At 32.5% G+C, this 25,214-nt stretch overlaps 1 protein-coding gene across 1 annotated transcript; it reads right to left on the bottom strand.

Annotated features, from left to right (window-relative positions):
* Positions 1–10,914: 10,914 nt before the first annotated feature.
* LOC115880297 lies at positions 10,915–16,259 on the bottom strand. The gene is made up of 2 exons (XM_030897481.1): positions 15,350–16,259; positions 10,915–14,344 (listed from the first exon to the last, which is right to left on the bottom strand). The coding sequence occupies exons 1-2, from the start codon at positions 16,182–16,184 to the stop codon at positions 10,977–10,979; spliced, it is 4,203 nt and encodes a 1,400-aa protein (XP_030753341.1). The 5' UTR covers positions 16,185–16,259; the 3' UTR covers positions 10,915–10,976.
* Positions 16,260–25,214: the final 8,955 nt, after the last annotated feature.

Here is a 25,214-nt window from a genome sequence, read left to right as displayed (position 1 = left end):
ATAAATTGTAAAATGTTATTTTTGAGAATTATTTTGTGATAAAATTCCCACATACAGTAATAAAGTGTTTAATTAAATTAAAAACAAGAATTTTTGAAAATTTTATTTTATTTTATTGTTTAAATTTATATGTAAACCTTAATCCAAATTAAAGCGCTTTAATTTTTTGCCAAATACATACCTATAAACTACCAGTAAAATTTTCGGCGCAACAAAAATTGTCCCTACTTTTCCAACCCTATTAATGATTTTTTATATTACATATTTGTTGTACCTTCTGGCTCTACCCGCCATTTTCATTGTCGATTGAAGTCTCCTTTTTAACAATCCACATCCTCTAGATTCATTTTACGACACGCTTAAAATATAATTTGCTCCTAATATTCTTCGGCAGAAAATAAAATACTCTTGTACCTCGTTAAAAGATCAAATGTTTTTATTGTTCTGTTTCTTAGATGTGACCACGTAATACACAATAAAACTAGTTTTATAATAGTCATATAAAGCTGTGTAAAATAGTTGCATAAGAGTTGTATACCCTTTTTATAGAACTTCTATACTACTAAACGGTTGTATAAAAATGGGCCTTTTTTGGTTGTAAAGCTATCATATTACGGTCATATAGCACGTTATATGAATTGAGGTATCCTATAAAAATTATCACATAGCTGTTTATACAGCCTTTATAAAATAAAATTTGCTACTTGGGTAATCACGATTCTTCTTAAACTGCTTGACGTTTAAAGCTGATTTTTGGCAAACGGATTGACTGTGGGGTGTAGAGGTTCGATAAGGAGGGGTTTCTCGAATCTCAAATTCCAAAAGGGGGAAAACGCCCCTCAAATATTAAAATGTTTGTTATTTAAAAAACGGTTAGTCTTTCGGGAAAACGTTTGGACAAGCTTGCGTGGCTAATACAATATATTCTGTGCTAATACCCTAATTCACCTACTATATTTGCAACTCTAACTGAAGGTAGATCTAATTTAGCAATAAGGCAATATGAGAACGGGCAATAAAAATCCTCCCATGGAAAATGCTCCGATTTATTCCGCGTAAAACAATGTTAGATGCATTTAATTGCGAAAAAGCCGTTTCGAAAAACAAACGAGTAAACTTCGTTGCTTTGTTCGTGATTTGCAGAGATTTTGTATGATGCAATTTAGCCGTTTAATGATGGGAAATAGGCTTCGCGTTCAATGGTACCTATGTTAGGGTCGGCATGAAATGCGACCAAGTAATAAATTAATGTATTGTTTCAAGATTCACCGGTCTACAAAGGTAAGTGAACTAAATTTGGATTAGTGAATAATAAATACCTAATATTATTATGTGTATTCCGGTAACGATATTTTATTTTTCAGGTTTGATTCAAGATTCATTGTAATTGGGCCTAGATGATAGCAAAACACTTGAAGCTACCAGATTATGAGGCCTACGCTGGCCATTGTTTCCTGAGAACTTCAGCCACACTCCTTGCTAATACAGGGGGTGATAATATTTAGTTCGAAGCGCCAGGGAGGATGGAAATCTTCGACAGTGGTCGAGGATTCTATCAACAATAAAATTCAAATATCAAATAAAATTTTAGAGTGTCCAATACCGGGATCAAGTACCTCTACATCAAAATTGGATAGTGTCTCAAGCAAAGTCAGAACTATCTAGTTTGGGATTAAATATTGGTTCGTGTACTGGTTGTACTATTAATGTTAATATTGTAAATAATAACTAGAATATGCATTAGTGTTAAGTTTGATATCTGTTATTTGTTTATTCTTGTAATTAGTTATGATTTAGTTCTTCATTTTCCAAAAATCGAAATTCTAAAATCCCATATAATTTAGATGCAGTGTGCGAAATCGGCACTTCGCGCATTACTTCGCGCACCGTGACTTGGTAACGTGGGAAAGTGAAAAAAAGTGTCACTTCACTGATAAAAAAGATAGACTTGGACTAAAGTCGTCATGGTTCTTGAAAAAAAAATTAATGGCAAGAGAATTTATTTTAGCGTAAAAGAAAATATTTTGCCTGAAGAAAAACTCTCTTAACTCAAGAAAACTGGTTCTCTTGAAAAATTCGAAAATTTCTCTTGAATCTATTTTCATTCAACCAAGTGCAAGTTACTTTGTTTTAAGATAATAAGAAAAATACGCTAGGAAGTGCTTCATTCAAGAAACATTGCCATTTTTCCAATAGCTAAATACTCTTTTGATGTAAAATAATAACGACACGCAAAGACGATGACGAAGGACGGTATATACAATCAGTCGGCAGTCCGATCAGTCGTATGTCGCATTTTATAGGTCGTTCATCATAGTACGCACGGGTTTTGTTGGTTGGAATTTTCCACTTGGAATTTTGCATAATTTGCTTTATAAGCGCATATCGTATAATAAATTAGTGATCGTTATTAGCATGCATTTGTCATTTTTTATGGACAAATTTTAGGATATATGGATTCTTTAAGGAGTTTCTGAAAAATAATGGAAATTAGAGCATTTATTTGCTATATTTGAAGGTAAGAGACATTTACCTAATGCACCTGTTTAGATAATACATGCGTGACTATAGATAGAATAAGAATAATAAATAAGCAAATTACAAAAATTTTAGAATTTCAAGTCGTCGTATTAAAAAATTCAAAATGTGACCAAAGCTTATAATTTTAATAATTTATTTGCTTTACTTTGATTAATCGTGATGTAACATTTTTTTGTAATTTGTAGAGTGATGAACCACCCCAAAAAATACCAAGGAGTGAAGAAGCAGAAATAACTACTATCGAGGAAATTAATATCACTTTACTTACTATAGACCGGGAAAACCTAAATTTATCAGAAAATAATATACCTCGTAATATGCCTGTATATGATGTATCTCTTAGATCAAAATAAATTTTAGTTGAGTCAATAGTATTCGCTATTGGTTTAAGAAAAGTGTCTCTTTAATCAAGAAATTTTGCATGAATCAAAGAGACTATTGTTCTTGTAGCAAGATCTTCTTTGCATATTCATTTTGGGTCAAGAGTGAAATACTTTGGACAGATAGATTCTTGTATTCTCTAAAGTAATTTTTTAAAGCTTATGAAAAGATAGTTAATGCTTTGGGCAAAGAAACGTCGTTCTTGGCCCTATTGAAAAGCGCCAATCTTTTGGGTCAAAGTCATATTCATTTCGACTCGATTCGCGAACCTTGTCATTTTTTCACGTTTGTAGAAAAAAGTTCTTTTTTACTATCGGCAACAGTATATCCGAATGAAATGCCCTGTATAAGTCGCATGGAAAATAAATTGCGTAAAATCTCATAAAGTTTCGTATCTATATAATGTTTATTTAGGGTTTCAAATTTTTTAAGCAACTTATTTAGCGTAGGAATTAAGTACCCATAAGAGAGTTTAAAATCATAATGCAGTCATTAACGGTGGTTTTATGTTTGAATACAACTAATGAAACGCAAGAGAATTTACGCAATTTATATGCAAAGGACACTTGTGTAAGCAAAATGTGGTAAAATAAATAAACCTTCAACAATAAACTTTATTCCTTCTACCTAGTAAGTATGCATCTGCGTTGAATAATTAATTGTCTCTACGCATAAGAAAGCACTCTGAGTAGAGAGCTTAACATTTTTAAGACCAGCTTTCTAGCAATTACATCATTTATACAAAACTATGCTTTAAGAATACTTAAATAATAATAAAACTACAGGTAATTTTTTTAGGATTATAATTTTTATTATAACATTTAAACTGTAATGTAAAAGTTGTAATAAAATAATATATGTAAATAATCTATACTAATACATAAAATCCTTAAGTGACTGACATACTGATTAATCACGATCCTGCTCAAACCACTCAACGTAAGAAGTTCAATTTTGGCATACAAGTTGATTCTAGGGTATAGAGGTTCGATAAGAAAGGATTTTTCGAAATTCCAGTTCCAATGGGGTGAAACCACCCCTCAAATATTACAATATATTTTATTTAAAAAACGGTCAAGTTTCCGAAAAAACGCTTAAACACGTATATTTTATTATGTTTTTTTACATATTTTAAGATTTTTTAAAAATGTATACAGGGTGTTTCGAAAAATCTGGTCATTGATTAATCACGATCCTGCTTAAAGCGCTTGACGTAAAAAGCTGATTTTTGGAAAACAGATTGACTTTAGGGTGTAGAGGTTCGATAAGAAGGGATTTTTCGAAACTCGAATTCTAAGGGGGTGAAACTATCCCTCAAATATTAAAATATTTTTTATTTAAAAACCGGTAAGTTTTTCGGAAAAAACTCTTAAACACGTATATTTTATTTTGTTGTTTTACATATTTTAAGATTTTTTATAAATTTATACAGGGTGTTTCATAAAATATGACCGTTGAGTAATCACGATTCTGCTTAAACTGCTTGACGTTTGAAGCTGATTTTTGATAAACGGATTGACTGTGGGGTGTAGAGGTTCGATAAGGAGGGGTTTCTCGAATCTCAAATTCCAAGAGAGTGAAAACGCCCCTCAAATATTACAATATTTGTTATTTAAAAAACGGTTAGTCTTTCGGGAAAACGCTTGGACAAGCATAATTTATTTGGTTTTCATACAGGGTGTTCCAAAAAGTTGGGTAATTTCTTAACCACGATTCTGCTTAAACTGCTTGACGGATTTTTCGAAAGTCAAACTCCAACGAGATGAAACTATCCCTCAAATATTACCAAGTTATATAATAATATCGTCATATTGTTTTTTCTCATGCTGACATAAATGTGAGAAAATTTTATCCAGTTTGTATGTTAATGGAAATTCTTGGTTTGCTTTATCATCACCATTACAAATGATTAATTCGACGCGAACGAAGTCGCTGGTACACGCTAGTACATAATAAAATTCTTAATGGCCATAGTTTCTTTATAACTACTATCATTTAAATACATATATTATTATACAGGGTGAGTCTCTCTCTCGGTCTCACTTAGTCGTCAGGTTTTTTTTAACAAACAAAAAATTGAAATATTTTAAATTTTTTTTTGAAAATTTTTGAATTTTAGGTTGAAAAACATAGTAAGTATCTTGATCATATGGCAACACATGTAGCAGATTAAATTTACAAGAAAGTAGTGTCAATGGTTTATAAAAAAGTTGCAGTCTGCCTTGGAACTAAGGAACTAAATGATCAATTCCAGAAAATTGGTCTTAAAATGAACTTGAAGAAGACCAAGATAATGAGCAACAATATCCATAACATTACCGTTATTATTGAAAACGTAGACCATTATATATAATATATTTAGGTCATAAAATCAAGCTGGGTAAGGAGAACCAAAACACGGAGATCAAACGCAAGATCCATTTGGCATGGGTAGCATTTGGAAATACGAGCGATATTTTCAAGGATAAAAAGGTGCCCATCAACCTAAAGAAAAAGGCTTACGACAGCTGCATTCTACCTGTGCTTACGTATGACTTAGAGACTATGGCAATTACCCGAAAAACAGCAGAACAACTACAAGTAGCACAAAGAGCCATCATGAAGAATTATGTTGGGAGTCACCATTAGGGAAAAAATACGGAACACCCACATACAATGAATAAGATTGGCTAGAGATCGAGAAGCATGGAAAAACCTAGAAGAGGCCAACCTGGTTCCATCCAACACTGGATGGAACCAGGCTGAGAAAGAAGAAGAGAAGAAGAACATTTTTGAAAAACAAGAATCATATTTTAAAATGAATTAAAACTTCCTTAATTATACAATTCACTCTGTATAACATACTATGAAATAAAAGTAATCCTTGTGCCATAAAGGAAATTTATATTTGACTTGTTCAAGTAATGATTACTGTAAAAGTGGTGATACAAGATGTAAAAACGTGAGGATTGAACCAATGAGAATTTTTGAACTTATCAAACCTATCTTTTTTCCAAGAAATGAACCCGCCCCAAAGATAGAAATCATTATTTATTTTTCCTTTGATTTTAAAAGTAGGACACATATCATATAATTAATTACTCGATACCACATATCTAAAAAAGAATGCATAAAAATATCTTTAACATTCTTCAGTCATTTATATGTGATTCATTATAGATAAAGTGAAAAAGGTGGGTAATAAGTCAGATTATTATAAATTCTTTGCCGGAACTAAACAGGTGCCGCTGCAGGCTTAACTAAAATTGTCTTGTGGAAAAATGCGCTCAAGATTTTACTCTTCTTTTGTCCCGCGGCGATTTAGAGAAAAGTGGTTCGCATCGTTCTCGGCATTCTTATTCAATTGCTCGGCATGCCGCTGGCCTATTTACTCTTCAGACAGTCAGTCGGTCGTACAATTTTGTACAGGGTGAGTCAACGTTTTAATAGGTCAGAAAATAGATCTTAAAAAATGTCTATACCTATGTGGAAATGAAAACACGCTGTAAGCGTGTTTTTTTGTATTAGGTTTGGCTGTTTTTTTTTCTTTTTATCTGTTTGACTGATCACTCTTCTGTTGTTTTTTTAGTTTTCCCATTCACACATTACCAACGCATTTTTATTATTAAAAATAGAAAACAGAAAAAGAAAATTCAGTGGAACTGGCAACATTGCTTTTCCTTTTGTCGCTGTCATGTTAAATCAAGTGTTAAAATTCTCCATAACGTCAAAAAATATGTGTCAAAAACTACTAAAATTAAAATAAAATATTTTAAAATTCTGTACAGGGTGGGTCAAATTCGACGCTTTTAAATAGAAACACCCTTTCCTATAGGAGATAGACAAAAACTAATATCGGTGTCTGGAGCTCAATTTTTGTCAAAAACATGATGGTGAAAACCGCACATCAATATCTGTTACCGTTTCGGAGTTACGGGGTGTTGTTCAAAAATATGCATTTTTAACAAATCGCTGTAACTTTTTTGCTAACTGTAATGCAAAAAAATTCTAGCTGTGAGCATCAATTAAAACGAAAATAATATTTGCTATGAGAGATGCAGAATTTTATAACAATTTAAAATATATGTACCCAACATCAACACATTTAAACTATATCTAATAACAATAAAAATAAATAGCAAACCAAGACATGAGATTTTGCTACAGGTGTTCGACAGATCTACATATCGACCGTCTTCTGTAATGGACAGACGGGGCAGTTTTTGAACATTTCTCGCTGAATTCATCTCAGTGGGGGTGAAAGATACCTTCTCATAACTGCTAAGTATTTCTAATTCTTGTCTAGATTATACGGAAGAATAAATAAGGAACCTTTATTCTTCCGCAAATATATCCATAGGATTAGATTCATGGGCACTAAATCAGGCGGCCTCGACGGCCAACGGCTGGGATCTTGGTTAGCTACTCAATTATACTTGAAATTGGCTGCAAAAATTTGCTGATAACTTCAGCGTTCAGAGGCGGTGCGTCGTCTTGCTGGAAAAATATGTTTTCTAGTTCCATTAAGGGCATATCATCAATAAGGGGTCCAAAGCCTACTAGTTAAAAGTGGTGAACTTTTAAAAATTCTGTATTTCGAAAGGGATTATAACAAAATATCAAGTGTGCTATATTTTTGGAAAGATAATTTTAAATCCTTTTCAGTTAATTAAAAATATAGAGAGTGTCCCAAATAAAGAATCAATTTTGCTGTTGATGACTCTTGAATTATTAATTTTAAAAAAATTATACTTAAACCATTAAATTCTACGTAAAAAGGTGCTTTGGAAATGTTTTCATAGAAATACAAAATCTTCCATAGCAAAAAAGTTACAGCGATTTGTTAAAAATGCACAGTTTTGAAAAACACCCCGTAACTCCGAAACGGTAACAGATATTGATGTGCGGTTTTCACCATCATGTTTTTGATGAAAATTGAGCTCCAGACACCGATATTAGTTTTCGTCTATCTCCTATAGAAAAGGGTGTTTCCATTTAAAAGCGTCGAATTTGACCTACCCTGTACATAATCTCCATTTATTTTTATTTAAAACTACTACTAAAAATGGTTTCTTTTTGATAAAAAAAAAGAAAAATGCAAAAATCGTGTGTCAGGATAGTTCACCGGACCCAATCATCTGAAACTATTTAGCTAATTATGTTTTTTAACTAAAAAAAATTTCAAAAAATTTTGAATATTCAAATTTTTTTTTTCGCGAAAAAACCTCATAGGGGTGTTCTAGGATTGAACTATACTATCAGTTAAAATACTATAGAGAAAATATTATATTACGTATTACGAAACACGGTCAACAATTTCTGTTAGCAAAATGCCATTGTCTCATATATTATTCCGGAACATGCAAAGACAATAACTAAAGTTATTGCCTTATGAAAGCGCATTGACACAATTCGTGAGAGCAATTAAAAACAAACCTTTCGGGCTTACTTTTACTTTCGTTTGTCAATTTAGTGGCTTTGTCGTTGCCAAATTTAGTAATATATACTTATTGATCGATACGTCAATCGACTCAAAAGCTGTAATTTTATTAAATTGCCTTGGGTTAAAAATACGAGAGTTCTTTCTTCGTTAACAGAAGTTTTTATAGTAAACTAGCGTGTACCCGCGACTTCGTTCGCGTCGAATTAAGGTAAACTCGCATTTGTTCGCACCGGACGCAACGGACGCATCGGACGAATCGCAATATACTTGTTATCATCGCATATTATATTCGGATTTTCTTCCCGCATTTTCATTTTAGTGCAATCCTCGAAGCGGGCTAATACGAAACTTTTGTTTTTCACATTTGCTTCCCAAATTTAAAATGAGTAGTATTTCTGATGAAGAATTATTATTTGCAATTGCATATGCCTTTTAAGAGGAAGAGCAAAGGAACAAGAAAAAAAAACGAATTTGGGTCCATGATGTAAATATGAACAGTATTTTTAAAAAGATGTTAAACTGATTTTTCTGCTGTTTAAATATACCTATATGTTAAAGATTTATTCTATTATATTCCGTCTACGTCCCTTGTTGTTTCATTATCTGCCCAATTTCCTCCCATATATTTTGGCGACCTTGCTGATTACTGTACTCTTTGTTTTTCAAATTATAAAGTTCATTTTATTGTTGCACTAAAGAAATTAATAGTCCGTCATCCATTTTCACTCTTTTAGGCACCTGCTCAAAATAACGTTAAAAACAAATCAAATTCTGCAAGTCGATTTCTTTTTACATCGCGCATTTCATCGAATTTACGAACGACGTCATCCGCAGGCATCGTATATACGGATTTAATTCTTTCCTAATAATTCTGAACGGATTTCCGTGTCTACGATGCGTCCGATACGTATGTATGTGCGTTGTCTCATTTAAAATAAGGCAAATAATAATTTTCGTCCGTTCCGTGTGTCCGATACGTCCGTCCGATGCGAATAAATGCGCGCTTACCTTTAATCAGTTGTAATGGTGATGATAAAGCAAAGCAAGAATTTCCATTAACATACAAACTGGATAAAATTTTCTCACATTTATGTCAGCATGAAAAAACAATATGGCGATATTATTATATAACTTCGTAATATTTGAGGGGTAGTTTCATCTCGTTGGAATTTGACTTTCGAAAAATCCGTTTGCCAAAAATAAGCTTTTTACGTCAAGCAGTTTAAGCAGAATCGTGGTTAATCAATTGCCCAATTTTTTGGAACACCCTGTATGATTTTTAAAAAAATTTCAAAATATGTAAAAAACCAAATAAATTATGCTTGTCCAAGCGTTTTCCCCAAAGACGTTTTTTAAATAACAAATATTGTAATATTTGAGGGGCGTTTTCACCCTCTTGGAATTTGAGATTCGAGAAACCCCTCCTTATCGAACCTCTACACCCCACAGTTAATCCGTTTACCAATTCAGTTTAAACGTCAAGCAGTTTAAGCAGAATCGTGATTACTCAATGGTCATATTTTATAAAACACCCTGTATAAAATTATAAAAATCTTAAAATATGTAAAACCACAAAATAAAAGATACGTGTTTAAGAGTTTTTCCGAAAAACGATTTTTAAATAAAAAATATTTTAATATTTGAGGGATAGTTTCACCCCCTTAGACTTCGAGTTTCGAAAAATCCCTTCTTATCGAACCTCTACACCCTAAAGTCAATCTGTTTTCCAAAAATCAGCTTTTTACGTCAAGCGCTTTAAGCAGGATCGTGATTAATCAATGACCAGATTTTTCGAAGCACCCTGTATACGTTTTTAAAAAATCTTAAAATATGTAAAAAACGAAATAAAATATACGTGTTTAAGCGTTTTTTCGGAAACTTGGCCGTTTTTTAAATAAAAAATATTGTAATATTTGAGGAGTAGTTTCACCCCATTGGAACTGGAATTTCGAAAAATCCTTTCTTATCGAACCTCTATACCCTAGAATCAACTTGTATGCCAAAATTGAGCTTCTTACGTTGAGTGGTTTGAGCAGGATCGTGATTAATCAGTGAGTCAGTCGCTTAAGGATTTTTTATATTAGTATAGATAAATAAAAAAGTTAATAAAAGTACCATATACATTTTTGCAGAAATTAAGTGTAAATCTTTGTAGCAACAATACTACTGAATAATCATCTAAAAACGGCACACAATTCATCACGTACAAAGCTTTTAATATACATCGAAGCTTTTGTTTCACGTGTTTAGTAAACATAATTCTCAGTGAAATAAGTAATAATTAATATTTTTTCCGCTATGATTACATTTAGATTAAATTCGGTTGTCGACATGCTCAATATCTAATCAAACACAAATTGATAGAAAAATACATAATATAAATTAAACGGTTGCTGATGTACGATTATATCAAACAAATTTGACAATAGAAAGTAGCAATATTAGACATCTGTTATATCAACGCAGTAATAGAAATATTGAAACACATGATAATAGGTTTCAAAACATCAGTTTCATATAATAAGAATTTGATGTAAATAAGACATTAGCGTAACTACAGGGGTGCCCGGGGGTGCCCCCCCCCCCGCCCCAGAGGTACTACTTGAAAATAATTTCGCGCAATTTCTATTAATCAATACTTACTATGTAACTTTTCGTTCCCAACTTTAAATATTCCTTTCGAATAGAACCAGTGCTTAGCAGAGTGCAGATACAACAGTCGGGTGCTTTTATTAAACACGATAAAAAATAGAAACATTACAAACCCTTGCAACGAAGCGGTAATACAAAAGACGTAAGTGAAGAGGGCGTCATTTTTTATCTGACCCAAAAATCCAAAGAGCCACGTCAAACCCAGCATGAAAAATAACAGTAGTGCCAGTCTCCATTGAAACAGAATTTCGTGATTTACTGTATCGATATATTCGGTTTTTTTATGAAACACGTTGTAGAGAATGAAAACGAATATAACACTGTTGATGCACACGATTATGGCAACCGGTAACCAGACACCTAAGTACATTCCTAAGTCGGATGGATAACATAATCCAGTTTTTCCAACTGCGTAGCTATCTGAATCTATTAGGACGACGCATACTACCGGTATTATGGGAAATACCCAACCGCAAACTAAAGCTTTAAGCAGTACGTATTTTGGGGGGCCTCCAAGCACTTCGACAAACCTTTTGAACTGCAAAATAGCGATGGTGAGCATCCAGGCGCATTCGGATAAAATAGAATAATGCAAAAGTGCACCTGATATAATGCAAACGGTTCCGCCCGATGTACTTCGTACAAACTCGCTAACATATAACATAATGATCTTTAAGGATATAGCAATTGAAAAGTTGATAAGGATAATATTCCCGGTATTCTGACGCCACCGCCTAAAAATAGCTGCGGTAAATAAAATCATTATTATTCCAATAAGCGACGAAATACACCCAATATCGGTGATAATATCCAACACTGTATCATCAGAATATTCATCGGTGTTAGCCAATAACAACCCAAAGTGCGTGACGTGCGTATAACTACATATTGTCATATTTTGAAGGTGTTGCTTTTCGGCATCGTCTTGCCATTGCCCAGCTAACTTAGAGCTAACATTGTAATGCCAATATGCACACGAATTATTACTAGTTTTATTTATTCCGGTATTATAAATCAAAGAAACCGGACCTTCTAAGGCCTCGTCAAGGCCAGGAAAAATAATTCCAAATATCTTGGAAGTCGTTCGTTCATCATCATTATTCTCATTAAACAAATCGTCATTGTGGTATAGAGATACTATAATCCTCGAGTCTGCACTGTTATTGATTTGATAGACCAAATCATCGCTGAAGAGTACCATGGCCGATATCGAATCGTTGGCAGCGTAATCACTTATATTAACAGATACGTCTAAAAAATCGATATCACATACGTCATTCAAACAATTCGAAATAAATATCCCCTTAACTTCTCGGTCCTGCATATTTTTAACAACCAGAGAGAAGTTTTTGTTATTTATGAAGGCAGTGTCTAAATGTTTAGCCATTTCATCGATGCTATGTAGTATGATATCTGTCGCTGAATAACTTATTTGAGACTGACGAAGTATATCTCTAGAAACATTAAATAAGTTGCTGATAATTCTCGACGCGATGGTCGTGAACGTACCTTCTGATAAAGAGTCAAACATAATCTGCGAAATTAGCGATACATCGACTGGAACTAGATTTTGAACGCTCGAATCAGTGATCTGCTGTACTGCATTGATTTTTTCTAAACTGGTCAAATTAGAATTTAGGATATTTTCCAAATCAGTTGTGATGTTGTTGGTTGTTACTACCAAAGCAAAATGGGTAGCATGCTGAAACCTACAAGAACTAATATGCTCGTTAAATTCAAACTCCTTTTTCCATTGACCGGGAATTAAAACGTTGTCATCAACGAGATAGTTCCAATAAGAACAATCAATCCTTTCTTTGTATTGTAATTTAGAGAAATAATTTATTATAATACTACCTTTTAAAGGGAATTTTAAATGTTGAAATAAAACATCAACTATAACATTCTCTACAACAGTATGTCCTGGGGCAAAAAAAAACGAATCATCGTAAAACACAGCGAAGGCTAAACTTGTTGGAAATTCTCTGATGTGTTGTAACAATTCAGAACTAAACATTAAGCTAACTATATTATCTGACTTCTTATATTTATTCTGGTTCTTATACAAGACTTGTATTTTGTGCTCCTTTGTTATATAAAATCCCTCAAAATAAACGGAATGCTCTTTAGAAACTACCAATAAAGTTAAAGTTTCTTCTGAAATTTCTACGTTTTCATTTATATTAATTAAAATTTGATCTAACGAGTTCAGTATTTTGTCTGCAGATCTATACAATAATTGGGCTTGTTTTATTACGTCTTTGTGCGATTTCATTATATAATCTAATATTTCTGATAAAATCTCGAGTGCTGGTGCATCAATAATAAAAATATGGTCGTGTAGAGTTGTTGCTAAAAGTTCAATATCTTTCACTGTCCAGTTTTTATTCCAACAAAAATAGTTAAATATATTGGGTAGTTCACAAGCTGATACACTGTGGCAAGTATTCAAAAAACATACAGAGTTATCTGTAGGATAATTAATTTCATGCATCTTAAAATTATTAAAGCAGTACCCATCGGTATATTCAATATTCTGTTTAATGCCAGTAAGCAGATTTGAGAAGGCAAGTGTATTACTTATTGGATTAATATCAATTATTGTATTAACCACAGCTTTCTCATAGATTTTATGAGTACTGTAGTTAACTGGCGGAAGTTTTGTATAACTGTTACTGGTAGTAATTGGTACAGCAAAATGCGTTAAGTGATAAAAATTGCACAATATAGCAGTATTTTCATTATCGGAGTCCTCAACTTGCCAGGAACTTTCAACCGTCTTGTTAAATTTCCAGTAGGAGCAATTATAGTCAAATGAAATTTGCCTGGTATTAGTATAGTAATATATCGTCAAAGGACCTTGAAATTCCTCTGGAAAATCAGGTAGTAACACCCCAAAAACCAAGTCAGAATGTTTTGGTGCTCCCTGCTCTACAAATAACTGAGTTCCGTAATAAATTGTGATCGCAATTTTCGGAATATAACTGTCGTTACTTTTGGCATATGCCAAAATTTGTTGCTGAAGACTTTCGGAAATGTATACCGCGGCGTATAGGTCATCGGGAAAGGAGCTTTGGGTAATAGGAGTACCGCATATGTTGTATATCTCGCACTGGCTTAAATCGGTAGAACAGTTCTTCACAAATATTCCGTAAAAATCGTTGGCTTCTATATTTATGATTATAACTCTCAAGTTGTCATTTTTCCATTCTTTCATACCGCTGATATCTATCGTCGAACTTATTAAGATGTCATCGAGGGCTAATAGGATGGTATCGGTAGCCTTAAAGTTCTGTTGAGCACTGTACAAGACTGGCTGGGAAATTTTCATTATATTACTTATTATACCTGAAAAGAAAAATAGTTTAAATTTAGCCGGTTTTAAGAAAATTTGTTGTTCTAACATTTGACGTAGTGAAAGAAGTATCAAGAAGGTTTATGAAAATATCCTAAACACTAAATAAATATAATATCGTTGATTGAAAGAATTGGGATATAATGTTATTCAACTATTTACAGTGTAACAGATAAATAATTATCTCTCCAAAATATCCTATATGGTATTTCGCCACTGCAAGAAAATCTACAAAATAAAATAGTTATTTTTTGTAAACACTTCTGCGTTAATGCCAAACGGAAACTACTTGTCCGAAGTTAGGTTTACAGATATACAAAATTGCCTAACGAACAAAAAAATGCTTAACGTTTCGCAAAGTTTACCTCTTTCCGTCGTCGGAAGCAAAAAAATACAAAGAATAAAGAAAAAAAACTATTTAAAATATTTAAATTCAACTATTCGAGAACACTTTAGTTTTTTAAAACGGATACGTCTACAAAAAAACCGTTGACGTTCTATTAAAATGACTTTATATCAATACCCAAGTTAAAATTCAAAATTAACAATTACTACCAGATAACAATTACTTAATAAGTTAAAACCAAAAAGCCCCAAACTTTCTGTATGATTATTTTTAATTTTTACGTATGTTATGTTCTATAAAATCAAAAAAGCGATTGCCATACATTACTAACATCTACAGATGCATGAACAATACATTTATTTTTATTAGATTGTTTAAAAAAAGCCTCTTTTATTTTTCTTTTAGGGGCTATCGCTTCTTTCATTATAATTTTGACGTTATTAAAATTTATTCTGTGCCCTGTGTTCCATGAATGCTGACAAATCTTGGATTTGTGAAAATCTCCCTTTCTTAAATAATCTTTATGTTCTTTAATTCGAACATTTAAGGGTATAGATGCTTCACTTCACTATATTTCTGATATAGTTGCCCTTTATTTTTGTGAAGATTTTTCAAGAAGATTTTTTAAATAATATATTGGCTGTTTACTCACCAGTTACTTTCTCCAAATCCGGTTTCTGACTTGCTATCGCTTTTGTATAGTTAGCTAACATCAGCACATCGATAGTATAGAACTTGGCGTATTGTTCAGTTAACTTTAGTACGTCACTAAGGTTATTTACTAATGACGTCTTCTCTTCAGAAGTAGTTAACTCGATAAGAGTATTTGACACATCCGATTCCGAATAAAATTTGCATTTTCCAATCTCCGTCCACCGGTATCCATCAATAAAATTCCCAACGCAATATCGTTGAAGAATAACACCATCGTCAGTCACACAGAATCCACCCGCCGGGTTTTTGGATTGGTCTGTAACCGTGATATTCCAATAAATATCTTGTCCATACTGGTTTGTCACATCGGTATAACAGTAACTAACGCTTCGAAATTCGACGAATTCGAAGGTGGTTTGGGATTGTGATATATTTTTTAATGTTTTATATTCGTCTTGATCATTGCGAGAATCCGCAGAGGACAGATGAAACGTTAAAGTCATATCGTTACCATCCAGGGCATTAATTTTAAATATTCTCGGATAGAATGATGAATTGTAAGGCATTTCGTTTTGGAAATGGTTTTGAAGCATTTCAATATTCTCGCGAGTCAGTGGATAAAACGATAACTTTTCAACGTAATTTTTTAATTTTAGAATGACCACGTACTCTCCCCTGTATTCCTTCTGGACGAACAATTTATTTGACGAAACCTTTGTTAAACCTGGATACAGAAACCCTTCGCACCAGTAATATCCGGGTCCAATCAGAGAAATATCCAGTTCGTAGAATCCGTAAAACATAGTCTCCTCCAAGCTTTCGGAAACAAACATGTCTGTTATTTTGTAAACGATGCTTTTGGCGTAAACATCGGTAAAACAGTAAATTAAAGGTTTCAATTCTTTATCAAATTTAAAATACTTTGGTTTGGTAATGTTCAATTTAAAAATATTGTCTTCGAACGCTAAAGTCAGCGTTCCATTTTCGGAAACTGGATCTTTCTGGTAAATAATGCAATAGGGATCTACATCTTCAGATTCGGTTAGAGACCAACCTCCGGTTGATATTATACCGTAAGAATGATCGAAATTAATATCACGTTTACTGGTCCATCTGGTATAATTAATAGGAATATTTGACCTGGCCCAAACCGGAAAAGAATCATCGGAGTTTTCCAATCCGAAACGACAATCGTTTGAAACGTCTTCGTACAGTAAACTTTGAAAAGGCTGCAAAAGTTCAATTAACTCTATCGGGTCTATTTTTTCAGAGCTGTCAGTCCCTGCAAATATTAAAGCAATATTACAGCACAATACAAAACAATTAAGTGCCATAATTTCTCGTGGGGAGATTACTCACGTAAAAATAAAATTAATTTTTATTTATTATCATAGGTTCGATTCTGCTTTGTTTCCTAGCTACAGCTAAGTAAAGTATTTGAAGTTACCGCCTCCTTTTTGCCGCTAGAGGCTAATCTGAACGAGGCCTACTTTGTTTACGCGGAATCCAAACCGCGGTCTTCGGCCATATCATGGTCAATGACAATGACCTACTAAAACATCCCCCTTTAGAACATTTTCTACAATGACAATGACTGGAAGTAAAATATATCCGTGCGAACAAACACTAGAGGCGCTGCTAGTCATTAAAAAATTAACAAATATTCATTTGTTTTTTAAATCTATACTAAGATATAAAATCTTTAAATTACTGACATACTGATTAATCACGATCCTGCTCAAACCACTCAACGTAAGAAGCTCAATTTTGGCACACAGATTGGTATAATGGTATTATAAAAAAAACTAACGGTAGTTGAAACTAATGGTGGGTTCGTGGAGCACGCTATTTGCGCTATTTGGTACTACTTTTCATGCACGAAATTGCTCCGCGAACAAAAAGTAGTATCAAACAGCGCAAATAGTACACTCTAGCATGACCTCCCCGTACACCCTGTGTCCAAACATTTCCAACCAATCTTCCATAATAAAAAAATAAAATAAATACCATAAAAAATAAAAGTAACAAAGGGGTAACCAAAATAGAACATAATAAACTAACAAGAATTAACAGCTTTTATTTGGTAATGGCTCCTGTTCCGTCAAACGGGCGAGTTGACGTAGTTCGTTTACGGTCCGTTAAGATTTTTTTTACTAAAATTAGCATCGTTGTTGTTGTTCATTTTTCCGTATTACATTTTGTATACGACGTTTTCTATGAAATAAAATATAGAAATATTATTACCTTTTTGTTAGAATGTAAAATTTTTTAAGACAAGAAATTTCAAGAGTCTTGCAAGACAAGACAAGACTTTGCCATTCAAGAAATCTGCAAGACAAGACTTTGAAAATTTCTTGTCGTGAATTTCAAGACAAGACAAGAAATTGATTTTCAAGACAAGAATTCTTGTCTTGTACAACACTATACACCACTGTAATAAGACGAAAAAAAAACATCAGCGACGCAGAGTTTTTTTTTAGAAAAATATTCCTGTGAATATGTCCACTCTTTTTTAGCATTAAACTTATAGTAAATATTACCCTCAAAAATCGAAAAAGAAAAATTTTAACTGCCAATTTTTAAAAAATACATTCTATTTTTACTTGGGAAGAAGTCTCCCCACGAGAAATTACACATGTTTTTTAAATCACCTTCTATATTACAATAATTATTTCTTTTAAATTGAAGAAAAATTTTCGTACCTGTACAAAAACATTTAGAGCTGGTGTCATAGTCGCTTTGGAGGCAATTGGTTTGAGTTTGCGAACAAAATGTCGTATTTCTCTGATGTAAAATCTCGTAGAGGCATACCGCCGAATGCGTAGAATTGCATGGCACAGCTTCCACGTGGGTACTATTGTAATAAATTAAACAATTGTTGTCAAGCAAATTACCAGAAAAGAAAAGCGTACGGCATATATCTGTGCATATAGAAAACGGAACCTTGTAGTGGTCAGTTAGTTCGGTAAAACGAATTAAATCTGAAAATAATTATATTCTGTTTTAGAAAATATACAAGGTGGTTCGAACGGCATTCCGGAAACTTCGGCAGCATATTCTCCAGATAAAAATAAGTAAAAAAGTTCGTATAAATGTACGTCCTAAAATGCTTAGTTTCGGAGATACAGGGTGTAGAAATTTCACTTTTATTTCGTTTTTCAAAATATCTCGAGAACCATTACTCGTAGCCAGTTTTACCCTTTTGATACACCTTTTTTACGTAAAAAACATCGTGAACGTATTTTTTTTACTCAGTAGTTTTATACAAGTACGGACGAAAAGTTAGTAATATGTAGGTATACAGGGTGCTACAAATTCGCGGTACGAGCATTGGTATCTCGGTAAGCGTAATAGATTCGAACATGATTAAATTGGGGCAAACTTTCGCTTTAGAATGTTCACCAAGATGCCATCAAAAAAGTTTTGGAAATTTCAAGAATTGCTGAGTTTTTTGGAAAAAACGGATTTTTTGGAAAATCAATTTTATTTTTTCCTGTCGTTATTTTTTAGAAAATCAAAAAACTAATTACACATTCTCATAGCCACTTTATTAGGGCTATTTGATGGTATTTTTGGATTTTCAAATCAGCTTATAATTTGTGAGATGCAGAGGCCAAATTATTTTTTTTAAATACGGACCTGCATTTTTTATTTCAGATTTTAAAAGACCTCGGTCTCCTGAGTACAATGATATGCCACACTTGATACTTTTTTTTTGTTTTTGATAAAACAATAAAAAAAAGATATTTAATTGTTATTTAAAATAATTTCAAATCCGACTCTGTTTTTTTGATTTATTTAATCTGATTATATTCAGCACAACAATATATCCATAGATCCTAAACAACTTGACAATATTTTTATGAATTTGTAAATCAATCCATATTTACAGTAGCGGATTTTGTTCATAAAAGGACAAATTTGCTGACAACTAAATGTTGGGACAAGTATTTTTAAATAATTAATATCATCATAGGCGGCTTTGCTATAAACGTCACAAATGTCGCAAACTGTTTACTTCAGCATTGACAGCTTGTAAGTGACTCGATACTTTGAGTAGTGAGATTTACTGTAAGAAATTTTATTTTTTTTAATTTTCAATTTTGTTACTTTAATCCAAAGTAATGGTCCGTGGAAAAGCTACAAATCAAAAACTACGCGAAATTATCATTCGTCAATACAGTACGGGAAAAACAATTCGAACAATTTCTGATGATTTAAGTATCCCAAAAACCACGGTCTATCTACCACGTTAGAGGTAAAAGTTCGGGAAGGCCAAAAGTTTGTATCCCAGAGAGATTTACGAAATTTAGTAAAAATTTGCAAGTCTGCGAGAAGAAGTACTCTTCGCGAAGTAACAGATAAATGGAATACTGTAACTGGTTTAAATATATCAAGAGAATGTTGCCGAAAATATATCCACAAATGCGGTCTGGGGTTTTAGAAGGTAAACTTTATTTTGTGTGGATACTCAATTACCTGAAGATTATTGATACAAATTCTTATTTAGGCCAAAGGAAAACCGCTACTGACAGAAATTCAAAAGAAAAATCGCTACAATTGGGCAAAATCTAAATTATCGTGGACACAAAATGATTGGAATAAGGTCATATTTAGCGATGAGTCTAAATTTGATGTTTGCGTTGAAGATCATCGAAAACGAATAATACGAAATAAAGCTTTCATAAAGATTGCTTAAAGAGGGTTGTTAAATTTCCTAAGGGGATTCTGGTTTGGGGTTGCATGTCAGCAAGAGGTTTAGGCAAATTAAATTTTATAGATGGCACTGTTAACGCCCAAAAAGATCAACATATTCTTGAGACCTCACTTTTGCCTAGTGCTCAAGAACTGTTTCCAAACGAAGACTATATTTTCCAACAAGATGGAGCATCGTGCCATTCGGCAAGATCAACTAAAAATTGGTTCGGTAATAATAATATAAAAGTTCTATCCCATTCTTCAAGTAGTCCGGACCTCAATGTTATAGAAACTGTGTGGCATAAAATGAAGCAATATTTAAGAAACCACCCTCAACGAACAATTTTTGATTTGCGGACAAAACTGCAGGAAATTTGGGATAATTTTTCTCCTCAAATGTGCCAATCTTTGGTAAATACAATGTCATTAAGAGTTCAGGCAGTTGTTAAGGCGAAAGGTGATGTAACTCCGTATTAAACAAATTTCTTGTTGTGCTGTCCCAATATATAATTGTCATCAAATTTGGCTGGAACTTGTCAAAATAAGCTATTATCAAAAGTGATTTATTTGCAAAGCTATAAAAATATAGTAAAATTGTCTAGATCATATTGTAATGTTTGAATTTAGAATAATAAACAAAATAAATTGAGTCGTTTTAACAAATTACTATTTTTATTGCAAAAAAAGACCTTGTTCCAACATATAGTTGTTAGGGCTTGTATATTTATACGAACTTTTTTACTTATTTTTACGTGCAGAATATGCTGTTGAAGTTTCCAGAATATAGATCGGACCAGCCTGTATTGAAACATGTGGACAAAATAATTATTATTGTATTTAGTATTTTTTCCGTAATGTGGTAATTATGTTCGTTGGACGTAGGTCTGTGATGCCGTTAAATACTTTTACTTTTACACTGGACGCGCGTTTCGCTAACCATATTAGCATCATCAGCAGATGATTATAAACTCAAATATGAGAAATAAATAAATTAAAAAAAAATAAATTTCCAAATATGAGTTTATAATCATCTGCTGATGATGCTAACATGGTTAGCGAAACGCGCGTCCAGTGTAAAAGTAAAAGTGTTTTGGTGTATTGTGGTGATTTAGTGTTTTTTTTTGCTCTTATCTTGAGAATAAAATGAACTCCAACAAAGTATATTACATATTTGATGGAAATGAGTGGATACTTCAGCTGAGTAAAAAAAATATTTACACAAATAAAACAACATTTTGATTCAAGTGAGAAATATTCTACGATCAAGCTTGTTCACGTGATTTAAGTAACATTTAATCTTCTTGGAAATCTAATTTATGATCATATTAAGATATATTCATTCTTTGATGAAATATATATTACATATTTAAAACAAATAAACAGTTTTTTACTTTAAAAAAGTATATTATATTCTTTTTCGATTAATATTTTTCAAGTAATTTTCTTTCTTCGAGCAAAGCTAACATTTACTTGCGTATATACAAGTTTATTATTTGCTTGAAAGAAGATTTATATTCTTATTAGGAGAACTATTTTCTCTGTGTGTACCAATTCAAAATATAAAGCAGTATAGACCTACGTTACCATTGAGAACGTTATCCTTCGACGAACTTGGATGAACGTTACCATTCGTTCGCATTCGCGAGGATTAACGCAACAAATTAAGTTGATTACTTTAAAATTCCGAAAGCAGTTGTTCATTTGCTCACATTGGAAATAAAAGTAATAATTTTTAAGAATTTTTACAGTATAAAAAAATCTCACCAATGCCATAATCATCATCAAATTCTCTCTTCATTGGCATCCATATAGGGTCATCTGCCAAGTTCAGATGTATATACTCATTCCATCCTAGTGTGTCCTTATAGGGACAATTGGGAGGATATGGCGTTTCCTTAATTACCGTATAACAGTATTTTCCAGTAAATATAAGATCAGGTGGGCAAGGATTTATAAATGTTTTTTGTAAACTGGAACATGTCGGTTCAGCATCCCATTCACCTGGAAGAAATACAAGGTTTATATTTCAGGAAAGTCAAATTTAGTAGAGGATTCAACATATCCATAATCTGTAAGTTGGTAAGTTGACTATTTTAACAGATGGTAAAATTACCACACTAATCTGTGGCATTAAGTAACCAAACGATCAATAATGTTATTACATTCACAAAAATTATTTTTTTCAGTGTCCGTAGTAGTTCTATGTCCACGGGTTATTTGGACTTCCTGTATAATATAGTATGTACTACCATATACCGGGTGTTGCATCGTCGGACGGGACATAGGAAATCCCATGTAAATTTTAATGGGGACAATTATTGGCTTCCCTAATTATTTTAGAGAATAATTATATTTAGGTTTATTGAAGAGCACTAAAACCCGCATTCAAAAGAATAACTTTAGATATTTTTGATTAGCTCGTTTAGGAGTTATCGCCGATTTCTTTTTAAATATTTCTCCTTTCTTATGGCCCTGTATTTACTTATGAGCACCAGTCAACGTAAAAGATAACTGTCAAATGAAGTTGTCATTTCAGAAATTTACCTATTTAGTGCTTTATTATTATTGAAAACTCATTCCTACATCGGAAATCTTAAAGATGTATTTATAAATACAAATTAATATGAATTAAAGTAAAATAAAGTAATCAATTACAAGGTTAATTATAGTATTATTACAATATTCAATAACTTATTAATTTAGGTAGTATTAAATTGTTAGAACATTACGATTTAAGAAGATGTTCAAATATTCCTCCATCGACTGCTAAACAATAACTCAGACGATCATAAAATTCTCTTCTTACATTCGCTAGTTGGTAAACTGAAATTCTATTGCATTCGGCAGAAATAGCATTTTTTAACTCGTCTAGATTTGGGTATTTTTTATCCTTGTATATCCTGTTTTTTAAATGGCCCCGGAGAAAGAAATCGTTTGGCGAAATATCAGGAGACCTTGCTAGCCAATTTACTGTATGATTTAAGCCAATAACGTTTCCGTTAAAACTATTGTCTAAATATTCCCGAACAGCCAGGGTACTATGTGCCGGGCAGCCATCCATTTGGTACCAAACTTCCTGATTTTCCCGAGCGGCATCATGTAAAGCAGGTAAAATATGATTTTCGAGTAGTTCCAAATAATATTCTGCATTTAAATTTCGCGTAAGAAATAATGGCCCGATAATATTGTGTCCGAATATCCCTGCCCAAACATTTACTTTCTGTGGATTTTGCGTCCTTGTTTCGACAAACCTGTGTTGGTTTTCTTTGTTCCAATATCGATAATTTTGAACATTGGTTTCATTATTTAAGGTAAACGTGCATTCGTCAGTGAAACATATGTTTTTGAAAAATTCCCTATCCGTGTTTGCTCTTTCCATCATATCAAAATAAAACGCCTGTCGCCGTATTTCGCCCCATCTCGTAGCTCTTGGTGCTTTTCATATTTGAAGGAATAGTATTTATGTCGTTTCAAAATTCGAAACGCTGTAGTGTGATCTATTCCTATTTCATCCTCAAGTTTCCTTTTGCTGGTCTTTCTATCGTTCTCTTCCACGCACAATAAAACGTCCAAGTCGGTATCATTTCTTGCATCTTCTCTTTGTTCCTGCCTTGCTTCACATCTGCAGTTATTTATTAGGGTACCTTTGGTCTCAAATCTCTGGATATTCCTTGCGATTGTAGATTTTCCAGGTATCGGTCTATTCGGATACAGAGCAGCAAACATGTCCGACACCTTTTGATAACTATTTCCTTGATAATACCATTTAATCATCAATAATCAATACTTTTTCTTTGGTAGTGTAATTCATGGCTAATATTTTCGATGTAGGTATGAGTTTTTAATAATAATAATAATAAAGCACTAAATAGATAAATTTCTGAAATGACAACTTCACTTGACAGTTATCTTTTACCTTGGCTGGTGCTCATAAGTAAATACAGGGCCATAAGAAAGGAGAAATATTTAAAAGGAAATCGGCGATAACTCGTAAACGGGCTAATCAAAAATATCTAAAGTTATTCGTTTGAATGTGGATTTTAGTGCTCTTCAATAAACCTAAATAGAATTATTCTCTAAAATAATTAGGGAAGCCAATAATTGACCCCATTAAAATTTACATGGGATTTTCTATGTCCCGCTCGACGATGCAACACCCGGTATATGTACTATCTGCATAATATATGTAACTTACCATCCCCTTTGCAATATCGTCCAATTGTTTTTAAATATTCATCAAGACAAATTGGTGACGATCTACCATAACATTCTGGAACTGCTTCTTGCCATTCAATAATGATGTCACCGACATCAGTTGATACAGTTTGGTTTTCACTGAAGCATACCTGAAATAAATATATATGTAATTTAATCATTTATAAAAATAAAATATTGGAGTCACAATTAATGAGCAGAAAATAAAAAGTGACAATATTCGAGGTGGCGCCCTCGTTCGCCTCGGTTGATTATACGAAAACGAAGAGATGTAGAAACAAAATATTTTATGAGTATACGTGGGGAGGCAGTGTGCACAATTTAAAATTATTTTGAAATATACAGGGTGTTTCAGAACTAAGATCCATACCAAAGTTATATTTTTTCTTATGGAACATCCGGTATTTTATTTTATTTTTGTATTCTTGGGCCCAAAAAAAGGCATTTATTATAAGGGTTAAATACCTTTAAAATCTTTGGTTTTTGAGATATTTAAAGATATTATATCTATACAGGGTTGTTCACCACATACGACACGGAGTATTGTAGCTAAACGATTAGATTTTTACAAATTGTAAGTATTGGATTTGTTGAAGGCCTATTAGAGCTGCAATTTAAAAATATTTTTACAAGATACAGAGTGTCCCAAATAAGTAAAAAATATCATAGTTGTATTTTTTTAAATGAAATCCCCTGTATATTATTCTATTTTTAGATTCTACGATTAAAATAAAGGTAAATTTGATTAAGGTCCATCATACTTAAACCTTACCGTTTTTGAAATATTTTCAATTTTATGAAATTGCAGTAAAAAATTTAAGGCTTTATTTCTCCAAGGGTATCAAATTTTTTAATACTAATTATTTACTGAAGATTATTTATTGATCAGATATTGTGTTGCAATAATAAAAATTTTACTACCTTATACAGAGTGTCCAAAAATTTATATT

This window comes from Sitophilus oryzae, unplaced genomic scaffold, assembly GCF_002938485.1.
Source record: "Sitophilus oryzae breed Bouriz unplaced genomic scaffold, Soryzae_2.0 scaffold_1621_pilon_pilon, whole genome shotgun sequence".
NCBI lineage: Eukaryota > Metazoa > Arthropoda > Insecta > Coleoptera > Curculionidae > Sitophilus > Sitophilus oryzae.
The sequence above is the reverse complement of the archived record's forward strand: the minus strand, read 5'-3'. Positions and strand labels throughout refer to the sequence as shown.